The sequence below is a fragment of the Marmota marmota genome, unplaced genomic scaffold, assembly GCF_001458135.2.
Source record: "Marmota marmota marmota unplaced genomic scaffold, marMar, whole genome shotgun sequence".
Taxonomy (NCBI): domain Eukaryota; kingdom Metazoa; phylum Chordata; class Mammalia; order Rodentia; family Sciuridae; genus Marmota; species Marmota marmota.
In genome coordinates, this window is record NW_025999999.1 from 10,158,259 (window position 1) to 10,174,368 (window position 16,110).

At 39.7% G+C, this 16,110-nt stretch overlaps 1 protein-coding gene across 1 annotated transcript in view; it reads left to right on the forward strand.

Moving 5' to 3' along the window:
- Sorcs3 (sortilin related VPS10 domain containing receptor 3) overlaps nt 1-16,110 on the forward strand; it is a 578,947-nt gene that overhangs the window by 513,249 nt on the left and 49,588 nt on the right. The window contains exons 15-16 of the mRNA XM_015494901.2: nt 9,515-9,632; nt 10,642-10,775. Of these exons, the coding sequence (XP_015350387.1) occupies nt 9,515-9,632; nt 10,642-10,775 (252 nt within the window). The remainder of the gene's footprint in view (nt 1-9,514; nt 9,633-10,641; nt 10,776-16,110) is intronic.

Here is a 16,110-nt window from a genome sequence, read left to right on the forward strand (position 1 = left end):
GCTGGAGGTAAGAGAACTGCTTATGTCTGAGCCTCAGTAACAAACTGTGTGTTCAATAATTGCAAATGAATCTTGAAACACTTAGAAAGGACTATGAGGCTTGCTAAAAGCACAGTGCTGCCAATTTTGTTAGAACAGTGGCCACAGCTGCCTCTATTTGACTCCTGACTTCCTCATTTCCTTGCTATGTCACCTTGTTGGATGCATCATTTAACTTCTTTAGCTTCAGTTTCCTCTCCTGTTAAATGGGAACAATAAAAGAAATAATGATAATAAGTGAAATCTGTGTGAAATGGTTAGCATTCTCTCAGAGTTCAATAAGTTCTCCCTGATATGGGTATTATTAATTAATATTGTCTTACTTGATTAGCTTCTACCGAGTGCCCATTTTGGCAAAGTCTTGTAGCAGAAATCATGGGAGTACAAAAACATTCTCACTGTCCTAAAATTCTCAGGCATCTGACAAAATATACAAAGTAAATAATTATAATTAAATACTGTTAGGTACCAATATAATAGTTTAAAAGTACAGACTTTTTGATTTATGCTAAATATACAGTACATTTTGACCTCAGAACTGTGTTAAACACTGCCATTATCCTCATTTTGAATGTGAGGAAACTGATGTCTTAATACCTGTGAGGAATTCTCCAGGGGTCCACGAGACTGGGCTCACATCCTGGCCTGATGTGAACACCCTTGCGCTTCCCTACTCCATTCCATACCTTTGAGACGATGACTATATGCTATTTATGTGCTGCTTCCATGAGTTGCCAACTCCCATGATTGTTTACTCTAGCAAAGCGGGTAGGACACCGGAACATCCCGTGAGTTTTGATATGCACTTGCTACCAGTCCTACCCCAAATACGGATAAAGTGCTGTGGAAATTCAGAGGAGTGAGTGTTTTCTTCCCAAGAAGGAAATAAAGCAAGGAAGATGGAAGATAGTGGAGGACAAAACAGAAGAAGTTACCATTTGAATTACAATTAGAAGGAAAATTACTTAAGAAGGACCGAATAATTTCAAAACCTGTTTTGTAATTATGTCATATGCAAACTTTCAAAAACACAAGGAGAAATGGAATATTTGCAATCAGGAAAATATGTTAATAAACCTCAATTAGAAACCAATAGATTAAGTAGTCACAAAGTTAGTATGATTTTGAATATGAATAACATTATTAGAAAGCTTCATTTAAAGGTCCTACATAGAACCCTCCACATAACAACCGAGAATGAACGTTCTTTCCAAGCAAACACTTAATATTTTTAAGATTAATCATTCATTACGCCACATATAAAGTCTAAACTACTTTTGGAAGACTGATATCACTAAGGCTATGTTCTCTCTATGCATTGCAATTAAATAAAATATTTTAAATTAAAGAATCATAAGGAAAGTAAATATAAATACATATGTTTGGAAACAAAACCATGAGTTATTTAGGAGTAGTTTAGTTTCTTAAAGAGGCAATCATAATGGTCACTGTGAAATATTTCAGTTGGAAAGATTTCCTTCTGCCCCATTCTTCCCCAGCCAAGTACAGTCTATTATTTGAGGCTTGTGGAATGAGTAGGAGTTGGATAAGACAAGGTGTGTGGAAAGCCATGCCAAACAGAGGAAAGGCAGAAACCGGAAATCGTGCTTCTGTTATTGGAAATCAATGGAATTTTGTTTTAACTTAAAGTTGTGAGAGATGGTACAACACACAGAGAGAAATGAAAAGCTAATTCAGGGAGCTCACGTTCCAAGTTCTTTACATGATATTCTTGACTAGGTCTTGTGACAGTTCAGGAACAAGAGAAGACACCTTGGATATCTTCAACACAGCGGCTGAAGTTGCAGAAGTGAATAAGACTGGTGGCCATTTTCATTATCAGGGCATGGAAGGGGGTCCTAATGCAGTTGGGCAATTCAGTGGAGGCATTTGAGAAAGAAGAAAGTCTGGAAGGAGCTAACAGAGTCAGCTTTGGCCTTGCTTTGCTTCTGAAGATGTCATTTGGGCAGATTACAATGGGAGTTGGTGGCTGGAAAAGTTCAAGATGCAGGTGAAGTCACTGAGGAAGGGAAAGGGAATGTCCTGGTGTTAAGTTGTGACAACCTGATCTTGTCTTAGTTGAGTTCATTCAAAAGTTCCTTCCGAAGTCATTCTGTAGCAAAGTCCACCTAATTTGTCTCCCAAGAATTGTTTATTCTTCCTTTTTGATATTTATAGTAGCTTCCTGGAAATGACTCTTTGTCCTTTCCCTTCTTAAAGGATCATGGTCAACCATATTTCTTTGAAGCTTCTTTCAGCTTTCATAGCTATCTGTAAAGCTGGTATAACTTGGGGTAGGAAAAAGAATCAAGTGACCGGGGTGGCGGGGGAGTTAGGTGACCCAGAGCTTTGCTCCTAGAAAGAGGTAAACATCTTTACAGAGCCTACTTCTCTAATTACATTTAGGGTGGCATTGTTTCCACCTAAATTATAGCAATTATATACCGAGATCCCATTTGAAATCATTTAATTAATGAGTAGCTAACCCTTTCTGTAGATGGAATTCTAATGAAGTCTTTTATTTTTGTGAGCCACCTCCCTCCCTCAAATTAATCACTCTCTTTCCAGAAAGACTTACTCAGGTCTGAATAGTGGATTAGAGGTGTGTTCTTTAGCATCCCAGGAAATCACATTTGTCTATGGAAATCCTAGCACAGTCCAGGATGACAAGGGACAGAGCTGCTGCTTTTCCTCACCCACCGTCCCTCGAGATTGCTTTTAGCTTTCTAAACACCCTTCTTGCCACGTTCTTGAAGCCCCCCGCCGCAAAAAAAAGGGCACATAAAGCCATTACCCCAATTTTTGAAGAAGTGAATTCTTTTGTTAGATCAAGTCTCTGTATTAATCAACTCAGACCTATATTGACTGAGCATCTGTTATATGAAAGAAGTGTCCATGGAGAAAAAGATGAGTGACTGAGATACATAAATCCTTCGTGTGGAGGGTCGCCAGAAAATAGTTAACTTGTACCCCTGAAGGTAGACATGGGGAATAAAAGAAAATAAACCTAGAAGCTGTCTTTCTAAAAGGGCCATTTTCTGCATCTCATTTTTTTTTTTAGCATATTTCACTGATTATAAAGTACCTTTTATCAGAAAACTAAAGGCTTGAGGGAAGTAATTTGTTCAAGGTCACCTAACTAATTTTGTGGCAGAGGAGAAATAGGAAAAGCCAAACCTTCCACTTCCCTGCATAGTTCTTGCCACTATGTCCAGACCACCTGCACATTAAACAACAACACAGACCACAAGAGGACTATCTGTGACCAGAGTCACATTAGCAGTGTGGACACTTAGCACTGGAGGAGGTTTAAAAAACAAAAGAAAGAGAGAGATGGCTCTGTAGGTATATAGAATCCAAGAAGATGAATCTGAAGTGGAGACAAAGACTCTCATGAAAAAAATCCATGTGGCAAAGTAAAAGGAAAAAGAAAAACAGAAGTAATAAATTCTAATTGATTTTTTTTTTCCTGAAAATCCATATAGTGAGAAATGACTTAGAGAATTCATTTATTTTGTTCCTGTGGTTAGGAGTTACTTCCTCTGAGAAACCAAAGGGTAGGCTACCCATTTCCAGACAGCAGTCATCTATGTTGATGAACGAGGTGTTCACTTTCTCCAAGGCTCAAGAGGGAGATATCTCTCTCTGTGTCTGTCTCTGTCTCTGTCTCTGTCTCTCTTCACACACAGAGAGAGAGAGAGAGAGAGAGAGAGAGAGAGAGAGAGAGAGAGAGACTCACTAGAGCACTGGGGGTTATTAAGTACTTTGAAAAGGGATTTCAGCCAAATCTATTGAAAGTCCTTGATGAGAAAAGGATTGGATGGGCCTGCAGGGATTCCAACAATGACAATGATGATGGTGGCAATGATGGCAATGAACATTGGTTGTCTGTAGGGATTTAAAAAGATTTTTCACATGCTACATTATCTCACTTGGTGGAGTTTTGATTACATTAGTGATTATATTTCTTTGCATTAAGAAAGAGGGATAGGGTTACATTTTTCAAGGAGGAGAGCAAAACAGTTCAACTTGGCAATTGTAAGCAAATGGGACTGTTGGTAACAGAGGACTTGCCCTGCAAGAACTAGCTCCTCTTTGCCACAGACGGAGAATAAAACTCCACCTTCTCAAATTCTTTTGTTCCTTCCATTGGCCCACAGTGATCAATTAGCCATTCTCTGTTACACAACTACCATGGCTAGGAATTACTCTTCTTTATAGGACACAAAGAAGTACAAGAATTGTACTTAAGGAGCTTTATAATTGAATAATGAAAAAAATTAATCAAAGATACAAGAAAATTAAGAAGTTCTGGATCAGTGGTCTGGAGCAATGGTGCTCAATGTGTGGTCCTGGGGCCAGTGACATCAGATTCACCTGGAACTTATGAGAAATGCAAATAATTAGGCACCCCACATGTACAAATGAGAAGCTTTCTGTGTGGGAAAAAATCTATGTGTAATAAGCCCTCTAAAAGCACCTCTGGTAACAGGCACGCTTGAACTTCTTAAGTAAGAGAGCTCAGTGTTGCCAGAAATATCACAGATTTTCTGGAAGAAATAGCACATGGTTTAGGAATCACATTATCCTTTGAAAGATTTCCCACGCCTTTGGCTCCTTCACCTTACCCATCTCTTGGTAGTCTGTCTTTAACTGATATACTAATTGGAATTGATATACACTTTATTCTTCTAAAAAATGATACCAGTATGAAGAAGTTGCATCCACTTTGTTGGCAGTGGGCTCCTTGACTTTAGAAGAATATTTACAGCTATTAAGAAACCCTGCCCTTGATGTTTGTTTCTCATTATTATTTATTAGAAGCAGTCTGGGATTTCTTTTTTTTTTTCCAGTTCATGACCAAGTGGACCTTTTCCATGTTTGTCACCCCCAATGAAGCACCTATTTTCTGTTGATGGTCATCCTGATTTCTCTGTTGGAGTCTCATTTCCACAGATCATATTATGAATTTCAACATCTCTCCCATTTGTGTTTATGAAATAGGAAGAGAAATATTTGAATATGAATTAGTCCTTATTTTATCTCCTGTTTATTTTGTTATGCTTGCTGTTTGTCATTTCTTCAGCGTCTGCAGCTCTAATCAGATGAGCAGAAAAAGAATGTGATGTTGAACAGAATTAGGAAAGCCACATCCATGCAGAAACAAAAGCAAATGTCTGAGCCACTAATACATCACAGGAGGGGACTCACAGTGAACTGTGATCTTCCCAGAATGAGACTGATTGGAAGCATGGGGAATGTGTTAATGTCTGAAAGTGGTTAAGGGGTTTACCCCACTGATCTGAGTTGGGGCCCATCGAGAGCAGAACAAAGCTTATAATCCTACCAGCAATTTAAGTGATTATAATTTTCTGTCTGGCATATGAAAATAACCTCATGGGAAATCAGACTAGCATACTCCCAAGTGAAAATATTAGTGTTTATCAATTTACAGTTTGGGGAAAAACTTAGGAATCATAGTATAAAGAAATCTGGGATAGAAGCCAAAGAAATGAGATGAAAGGAATATACCTGCCAAGATTGCAGAAGAGAAGAATCTACACCGGTCCACAAGTTCTAACTGAGCATATAATCTTGTGTTCAATCCTGAAATGAGCACTCTGAGTTAAAGAAACAGACATCCCAAAGAGTTGGGAAGACCAACATGGACATCTGTAGTGGCTCAATTGTAGTGGACATCTGTAATCAGCTGGACTGTGAACCTAGATCATCCTTGCATCCAGTTCACTGTAGCCCCCGGGGAACAATCAAGCCTGAGGGTGGAGTTCTGTTCTTCCTAACCCTAGAGCATCCCTTGCCTTCTGGATAACTTTGTCTGTGAGAAAGTTATCTCACAGCTTTTAGAGATTCACACGTCAGAGACCCCCTAGAATGTCTGCCAGTTACTCTTCTCTCCCCATCCCTTCCTGATACATGTTCAGGTTTACTATTTGTGGAACCACATCTTGGACAGGGAGGTGAAGAATGCTTTTGAGTCATATGGTCATCTGTGTTAGTTTCCTGTTGCTTCTGTAACAAATTACCATAAATTGGATGACTTACAAGAACGGAAATGAATTCTTTTATAGTTTTGGAGGACATAATTTGAAATCAAAGGGTCAGCAGGACTGAGCTCCCTTTGGGTCTTTAGAGGAGAATTTATCCCTTTCTTCTTCCAATGGCTCCAGGCATTTCTTGGCTTCTGGCTACATAACTCCAATTTCTGTTTGTCTTCACAGCCTTCTTCTCACTGCATGTCTCTCTTCTTTGTGTCAGTTACAAGGATACTTGTCATTGGATTTAGGGCTCACCATGATAATCCAGGGGGATCTCTTTTGTTAGTCACCTTGTAATTGCTGTGACCAAAATATCTGACAAGAGCAACTCAGAGAAGGAAAGGTTTATTTGGGGCTCAAGGTTTCAGTTTCAGAGGTCCAGTCCATGGCTGACTGACACCATTGCTCTGAGCCAGAGGTGAGGCAGAGCATCATGGCAGAAGAGTGCAGTGGAGGAAAGCTGCTTAGTTACTATCCAATAGTCCAAATTTTTAGTTCATTAAATGAACTAGTCCACTGATTAGGCTACAGCTCTCCTAACGTAAGCACTTTACCTATGAACATTCCTGCATTGTCTATTACATGAGCTCTGGGAGTGGGGGACACCTCATAACCAATCCAGAACCATCTCATCTTTGGAATCATAACTTATCTATATCTGCAAATACCTATTTCCCAAATGAGGTAATTTTTGTAGTTCCAGAGAATGGGGCATGATCATATCGTATTGGAAGCCACCTTTCAACCCAGTGTACCATCAGCCATTCTATTTCCATGTCTTAAACTTCGAGGACTGTGAATCACCCTAAATAACTTGATAAAATATATGAAATTTATTTATAGATAAATATACATGTTCCAATGAATATGAATTTCTGTTTAAAATTTCAAGGAATTCAAAATCCACCACCAGCACCAAAGCCCAAATGTGTACTATAGGTTGAAATACAATTTCTGAATGGTAACATCCAACATTAACCACAGGTTTTCTTTGTTATCTGGCTAATGTAAATAGCCCCTGATATTGCCCCTTTTTTGTTCTAGATAATGTGTACAATTTTGTTAACTCATTTTAAGATCATCTTGAGTCTTTTACTTCTCTCCCTGAAGTGTTTGTTGGTATTGATCACATTGTATATAGAAACTCTTGAGCTGCTGTTATTGCTATTCAACCTCAGCTGTACCAAGCCTGTTTCTTTTATCCGATACTTATGTCATTACCAGGAGGAGAAACTGACATTTCTCATGGTTGCGTCACATCTTATTAAATTCAGCCTATCTCCTTAGACTGTCAGGACCTTATTGGGTCCAATTCTTCCAGCAAGCGTATCGACTGTTTCTTCCAGCATTATATCATCAGAAAGTTCAGTTTTCATTGATGACCATTATTTCCATGTCTTCAAATCATTAATAAAAAATGATGAACAAGACAATAGACAATAGAAACTTACAGCTAACTATTTATACCTCCCTCCTGGTTATTTTTAATACTCTAATTAGGTGTTGTTCAGCCTCATAATTTTACTAGCACCTGACTCTTTTTTTGCTTTTCATTTTTTTTTTTAATTGCTATGGCAGCCCTGCCAGTTACCCTGCTGACATCCAGGTAAATTGTGTGCCTCATATTTCCCTCTTCTGTCTGCCTAGCCAACCTTTCATAGAAAGGCATGAGATTAATCCATGGTGATGTATTTTGTGATCCATGAAATTACTAAACTCTTTGGAGTAGGCAGAAGTGTTCAGTTTAGCATCACAAACATCCTGCAACTCAGAGAGCTCCAATCAGGGAGGACTCACAAGAGGAGGTGTCTTTTGAATGTGGGAGAATTTTGATAGGCTGGATAGAGAAGGAAGGAGACATTTGTCAAGGTCCTCTCACATCCTTTCATTTTTTTCTTGATGAGCTTATCAGTTGAATTCATCTCTCTTCAAACAAGTAGACATTTATGATAGGAGAAAGCTGTTTTGTTAAAGATTTGAAATGTAGAGATTTGTAACCTCTGAATGAATTCAGAATGAAAAGATAGAAATACCTTGGTGGATGGCCTGGCATTGATGTGTGGGATCTGGAAACCACTGGATCTAGCAAGAATGCAACAAAACCAAGAACCAGGAGAGACAGTCAAGTTCACTCCCCACAGGGTGTACCATATATGCAGAGTGTTCTAGGCTCAGGGCTTCTACCCAAAGCTGAGCAGATGCTGATACTCGTACAAAGACTCTACAGTTTTACTAAAGGAGAGACCCCTCAGTTGCTCCCTCGAAGTCTGTTTAATCTTACTTGACATAAAGTTTTTATTTTAGTTTTATCTGATAACACATTCAAAGTTGTTTCTTGAGATATATTTTCAGTTTATGATCTACAAAGATAATCCTGTTTCTTTCCCCATTTCACAATTGTTTTTAAATCCCATTTCTCCTTGTCTTTCAAACCACTGAAGGAACTGTCCTATGAGAGAGTTATTCTCTTAGTTTTCATCATGACAGTATGTGAGCCTGGGCAGAGGACATTCCAGGGCTGTAGTGTGACTTAGTTTCAAGAAATGGAAACCATCCAGTGTCTGAAGGACTCCAGTTCCTTCAGACTTGTTCTAAGCTCCTGGCATGATTAGTCACCCTTTACATCAAGGTGATAGATGTCTTGCTTTGTAATTGCAAGACGTGCCACCCGAGTAGAGTATGGATGATCCGTCTTTTTTTTCCCTATTTTTCTAGAGATGATTGATCATTCATAGGGCTCTCAACTGCTGGGCTTTGAAAAGGTCAGTATTGATTATCTAAGTCATGCTGATGGTGTGCTTCTTTACTATACATAAATATGAGTTCCTTTTATGAGACTGCTATGATTTTTCAGAGGAGGAGAGGGGAGAGGGCATTCATGTGAGTTAGGCAATGGAAATTTCACCTACAACACATTTAGATACAGTCACAGAATTTGAGGAATGGCAGAGTCATACTTTAGATTAGCTAATCCACTCCTCTTTCAATACACACACATACACACACACACCAATTTACAGATGAGGAAACTGAGTCCCTGTCAATGCACATGGATAGGTGAAATCCCAGTGTTTGCATTAAGGAGAAATGGGAAGGCTATAGTTCCAAATGTGAACAATGGTTTTACCTGGGGTTTGGATTGTTGTACAACTTTTCTACATTTTAAATCTTCCTGGAAAGCACATATATGACTTTTGCAATTAGGAAAAAATGTTTAATGTTAAACTCACTGGGAATGCCTGCTGATTAGCTGGAACTGTGAGGACAGTGGACTCCTTCAGTGGCCTTCCAAGAGTTCATTTTGGAAGGGCAGGAAAAGTCCAGGCTGCGGTCCAGTCCTCTATCCTTAGTTCTGGTGCACTACTGACTGACAATGGGCCTTCTCTGCTTGTCTTTCCTGCCCTTCCCCAAACACTTAGAGTCTTTGGCCACTTCAGCCTCCGCTCTGAATGGCAGTTAGTGAAAGTGGACTACAAGTCTATCTTCAGCCGGCGCTGCACCAAGGAGGACTATCAGACCTGGCACCTGCTCAATCAGGTACAGCCGAGGGTGGGGCATGCTGGCCTCTAGGGAGAGGAGCTCCTGCAAGCTTGGGTCAGTATTTAGCCTGGGGCCTTCCTATCAGAGGAGGAAGGTAGCAGGATATCTGAGCAGTGGGTGTGGGTTCAGGGGACATACCAGGCCTAGCACGGGTACAAGATATTTAGGGACCATTTGGCCCCTGGGATCCTATGTATGTGATCATTGAGATGTCTCAGCTACCTGGGGAGAGGAGGTGATGATAACCTGGAGATTTAGCTGTATGTGCAGAGAAGTGAGCATCAGGCATATTCACTAGGAGGCCCTCCTTTGGCTTGCTTATCTGCCCTGCCACTATGGAGAGTAAGAATATATCTTAGGCCAGACTGAAGTAATGGCCCTGGGGTGTCAGGAAGAGGCTCACAGAGTGCAAGGTGGATGGGTCTGCCGATGACTGATACCCGTTACTGTGTAATAGGGGCAGGTGTCTGCACTCTTTAGAACCCTGTGGCTATGTAACTTGTAGCAACTTCTCTTTTAATCTCTAGCTTAAGAATTAGGAGTTGGGTACTGTCATTTGGCAGATGGAGGGAACTTGGGGGTCAACTTCAATTTTACTGTGAAGATGACAGGATATTGCGTGCCACATGTGGGCTTCCTTCCACCTGATATTCTGCTGAAGCCACATGGCTTGTGCCCTGGTGGTTCACGGGGATGGTTCAGGAGTCTTTGCAGTCTCTATAGACAAGGAGAAGAAACAGGGTGATGTGGATATCAGGGGATGGGGTGGTTGGAGGGATGGGGTGGGTGGAGGGATGGCGTGGGCCAGCCTCCCACAGTGATCCTTTTGTGGGGTAGCAATTTATTCTTGAAATTGCTGGATGGTTCCTGAGGATAGATTTGCTATACTGAGTAGCACAGAAGGTAGAGCAGAGAAGGACAAGGCCAGTGTCTCTTGCTGAGAAGCTGGCTTATTTCAGCTCCTTTATATTTTTCTGCCTCTCTCACTATGGACTTTCTCTCTAAGGGAGAGCCTTGCGTCATGGGAGAAAGAAAAATATTCAAGAAACGCAAGCCAGGAGCTCAGTGTGCCCTGGGCCGAGACTACTCGGGGTCAGTGGTCTCAGAACCCTGTGTCTGTGCCGATTGGGACTTCGAGTGGTGAGTCCTTTGGCATTTTATCACCAATTACAACCTGATTTTTACCTGTCTGTGGAGTGGGGTTGAAGAAGGAGGTAGGAGAAAAAGGCATGTTCCAGAGACAGGATGTATGTCCCCTGGTCAGGTTACGAAGCCATGTGGGAGCTCTGCACTGCTGGGAAGAAGGCAGGCCAAGGCATTTTAACAGGGATGGTCACTGCTGTATCGGAGCAGCATCTCCAAGGCTTCCCTCATCTTCAGTGAGCAGATGTATTGGACAGTCATAGAGGGGTTGGGCTGGGCACAGAGGGAGCTTAGAGAGCCTTGGATGTTGGCCTGCAGGCCTGTTTCCTCAAACTGTGCTTCACGTGAACTGTCTGCCATGATTTCCTTTGCTTTTCATTTTCATTGATATATAATATTTGTATACATTTATAGGGTGCAGTGTGATAATGTGCATGTGTATGCAATAGATGATGATCAACTCAGGATAATTAGCACTTCCTTCTGCTCAAACATTGATCATAGTTTGGGTTGGGAGTCTTTGGACTCTTCTAGTTATTTTGAAATATTGAATAAAATGTTGTAGACTGTAATTCTCTAATGACAATGACAAAGAATAACTTTTAATCTCACCTGTTCAGATTGCATCCTCACCCTACAGCCCATGACTCCCAAATATTTAAACACTTACCTCTAGACCTGGCCTCCCTCTCCTTTTGGACGGATATGTCTCTAGCTATCTCCTCAGCATACATCTCTTTAGTTTTTAAGAGGAAAGTCAAGCTGGGAATGGTGGCACATGCCTGTAATCCCAGTGGTTCAGGAGATTGAGGCAGGAGGATTGTGAGTTCAGAGCCAGCCTCAGCAAAAGCGAGGCGCTAAGCAACTCAGTGAAACCCTGTCTCTAATAGAATACAAAATGGAGCTGGGGATGTGGCTCAGTGGCAGAGTGAGTTACATTCCTGGTAATACCCCATCCCCCCCCCAAAAAAAAAAAGTGAGGGAAGTCAAACTTGATGTGGCCCAAGGAAAACTGTTCTTAAATCCTCTTAGTGGAAGAAGGTCCTGTTCAGTGTTTCCAGTCTTGATAGAGCACACAGCTATCCACTCAGAAGCTGAAGTAAAAATCTCCTTCTCCTCATCCTCAGACCCAGGACACTGAGTCCTTGAAGTTCTACGTCCACAATGCACTATGTCCCAAAGTTCTTCCACCATCTCCAAAAATATGGATGCTTCCAAGAGTTACTCTCTTTCTCCCTCCAGCATTGCCACACTAAAATCCATTTATCAAATTATACTTGAATAAATCCAATTCAGATCTCATAACTCCTATGACTAAAGTGCTCCAATGGCTTCCCTCCCTCCTTAAATTATAATCCAGTCTTCTTCTGGCCTGTTCTGTTGTAGGTCATTTGGCTTTGGCTTACCTGGGTTGAAATTTCTTACTATACTTCCCTCTTTCCCTGCATTGCAGTCATACCATTTCCTTGAACTTAATTAATCCAGACTCATTCATAGAAGAAGGAACAAGAAGTATAAGAGTTTTTCCCAAATCTCATGATGGCTGGCACCTTTGAATATGTCATGTCTCAGCAAAATTATCAGCTTCTCAGAAATGTCTTCTGAGACCACCTAATCTCATCTGTGCCCTAGCACTCTCTAACACATTGTTGTATTTCGATGTCTCCTTATTATTAAACACCATTTGAAATGATCATGTTTTTGAATGTTTTATTATCACCCATCTTTCCCCAGTAGAATGCAAGTGCTCTGAATGCAGGAACTTTTGACTTTCCTCATTGTGGAATTCAGTGTCTAGCACACAGTAAACAGTCGGTGAAGAGTTGTAACATGTTTCTGAATGTTCTTTTCAGAAGGGTCAAAAACCTCTCCAGAGCTGGGAATGTGTGGATATCCCTCTGATCCCAGTTGGATGAATTCTTCCTTTGTGTCCAAGTCAAAAGCTAGTGTTTTATTTGATTATAGCTCATCCCAGGTTAAAAGACAAAGCTAAGGGCTCAAGCGTGAGCCTATGAACATGGAAGGGGCTGAACAATGATACAGTTGCACTGGGGCTTTTCTGAGCTGAATAACAAAGGTCAGTCCAGAGAAATGGATGATGTAGAGAACAAGGGATTTAACTGTCAATCCATGGGTGCAGAACAGCTGCCCCTGACCAATAGCCTTCCTCCTTCTGTCCTCACGGATTTGAAACAAGAAGCTTGCTCTGTTTCCCACTTTCTACTAGGAAAATAACTGACAACTGCAAGCCAAGTGGGTGACTGACTTCTCCCTACCTGCTTTCGTTCTTTAGAAAGCTTGACTTTAGTGAGATTTTATCAAATGGAAGGTACTAAACAGAATTTAAACTTCAGTAGCTGGGTCCCTTCTGTGGCAATTTTGATCCTTTGGGAAGAAAGACTATTTTCACAGTTAGAATAAATAATTTTAATTATTAACCACAATCAATTAAAACAGTCAAAGCAGTGTGTACTGTAGTTCACTCAGAATTATGGCTTGTGACAGATTGATGTCAACTTGAATAATCAGCAACCGAATGTTTCGGGCAACTTTTGTCTTTCTGCAAACTAGTTCCATTGAAGCACCCTATCTCTGCCTCAACCTATAGAGATGTATTCCATATTTATATCCTGTATCTCTCCAGACACAATAGATGCTCACCCATTGTTGGGAGGCCACAGAAGTGAGAAGGAACAAGAACTCTAACATATATTTCCATTAGTAATTCCATTAACATTTATTGGTGTGGATAAAAATTCCAGTGCTAATCTTGGGATTTTTTTTTTCTTAATCTCTGTGTCTTTGTCTCCTAGCACAAAATAGAAATAGATTATATGTAGGACCCATTGGGTCCTAGGGAGAACTGAATGAATGAATGGATGGATGGATAAATATGCATCATGAATATAGATAAGGCATTCATCCAAGTGATGACCATACAACACATAGTTGCTATTGGTGGTGCTGCTGCTGTTGTGAATCTTGGACCGACCCCAGGGTTAAGTGGTCCCTGTTGTATCCTTAGCAACTGAGCTAGAGCTTACACATCCACTTAAACACAGTCTTCAGAGTAGTACTTTTGGGTATTACCTATTTATTTTAATGCTGGTGGCATTGTTTCTAAATCATTATTTAGAGATTACTGTCATAATCCATCTCTAAATGAAGTCTGGTGGGTGGGGAGGGCAGCTCTTGCAAGGCATCCTGTGGTTCTCACCTTTGCATAGAAATTCCACCTGGATCCAAGGCCCTGTATCATCAGGACCTTCACTGCTGGCTTTTAATGAGGAGAGATTAAGCATCTTGACCATAAGTTACTTGACCAAGCTTACATAGCTGGGCTTTAAATAATGCAGGACTAGCTAAATCTCTTGTTCTTGCCTCTATTTCATCCATTTCTCAAGAAATCAAACAAGTCTTATTCTTTCATATTTACTTTAGGTTTCAGAAGAAACAGGGTATCCATGTTCAGCTACTCTAAAATCAAAATTCATCTCCAAGCAACCTAGGTTTACCACTGTTGATGAAAGTTCTTATGGAATGTTTCATTAATTGTAAAACAATTTCAAATACAGTAGTTTTGACCTTTAGTGATAGAATTTTAAGACATATATGGTCTTCAAGAAGCCTCTATCACTTATTTCTTTTTCTTTTTTGTTTATTTCATTTTTATGTTTTTATTATTGTGTTATAGTCATATATAATATTGGGGTTCATTCTGACACAATCATAAAAGCGTGGAATATAATTTGTTCCTCTTTAGCCCCCCAATTTCCCCTTTCTCTTCCCACTTCCCTACCCCTATGCCCCTTCCTCTACCTTACTGTCTGTCTTCAATTTATTTAGAGTTTTATTTTAATTAGTACTTTGTAGATATACATAAATGTGAAGTTCACTCTGGTATATCGATATCATATATGTACATAGCATAATTTGGTCAATTTCATTCTACCTCTTTTTCCTTTCCCTGGTCTCTCCCCCTCAATCACCTTCCTGTGATCCACTGATCTACCTTGTATTTTCACAGGATTCCACCTTTTATATTCCCTTGTTTTGCTCTAGCTTCTGCATATGAGAAAACAGTCAACCCTTGACTTCCTGAGTCTGGCTTATTTCACTTAGCATGATGTTCTCTAGTTCTATCCTTTTAGCAACAAATGCCATAATTTAATTCTTCTTTATTACTGAGTAAAACTCCATTTGTGTTTGTTTGTGTTTGTGTGTATGTGTGTGTATAATCTTCTTTATTCATTCATCCATTGATGGGCATGAGGGCTGGTTCCATAACTTGGCTATTGTAAATTGCACTGCTATAAATATTGATGTGCTTGTATCACATTGATTTTAGTTCTTTAGAATAAATACCAAGGAGTAGGAAAGCTGGGTAATATGGTGATTCCATTCCTACTCTTTTTAGGAATCTCCATGCTGCTTTCCAAAGTGGTTGTACTAATTTTCAGTACCACCAATGATGCAGGGGAGTGCCTTTTGACATACATCCTCATCAGCATTTTTTATTATTTGTGTTCTTGATGATTGCCATTCTGACTGGAATGAGATGAAAATGCAAATAAAAACACATTGAGATTTCATCTCACTACAGTTTTTTTGTATGAGATATGATTGATGATTATTATCATTAAGAGCATCAAGTCTTGGATGCTTGTTTACATTGCTTGAGATTGACACCATTCTTCTACTTTTTTAATATGAAGTATGATTGACCACAAACATGTAAATATATATATATATTCCATAACAATTCTGGGCCTCTTACTCTTTCAAACAATTTTAGTACTATTTTTTTCTAGTTCTGTGAAGAATGTCATTGGTATTTTGATGGTGATTGCATTGAATCTGTGAAACACTTTTGGTAAGTGGCTATTTTGATGTATTAATTCTGCCTATCCAAGAACATGGGATGTCTTCTCGTCTTCTAAGATATTTGATGTCTTTCTTCAGTGTTTTATAGTTTTCGTTATGAAGGTTTTCACCTTTTTGATTACATTTATTCTTAGATATTTTTTTCTTTTTTGAAGTTACTATGAATGGGACAGTCTACCTGGTTTCTTTCTCAGCACATTCATTATTGGATTACAGCAAAGTGATTGATTTATGTATGTTGATCTTGTATCCTGCTCCTTTTGCTAAATTTGTTTATTAGCTCTAGAAGTATTCTGGTGAAGTTTTGGGAGTCTTCTATATAAGAGATAATGTCATCAGTAAATAGCAATAATTTAAGTAGACACTTCGCAAAAAAAATGGCCAACAAACGTTGAAAAAATGTTCGACATCCTTCATAATCAGAGAATAGTAACAATATGCAATATGA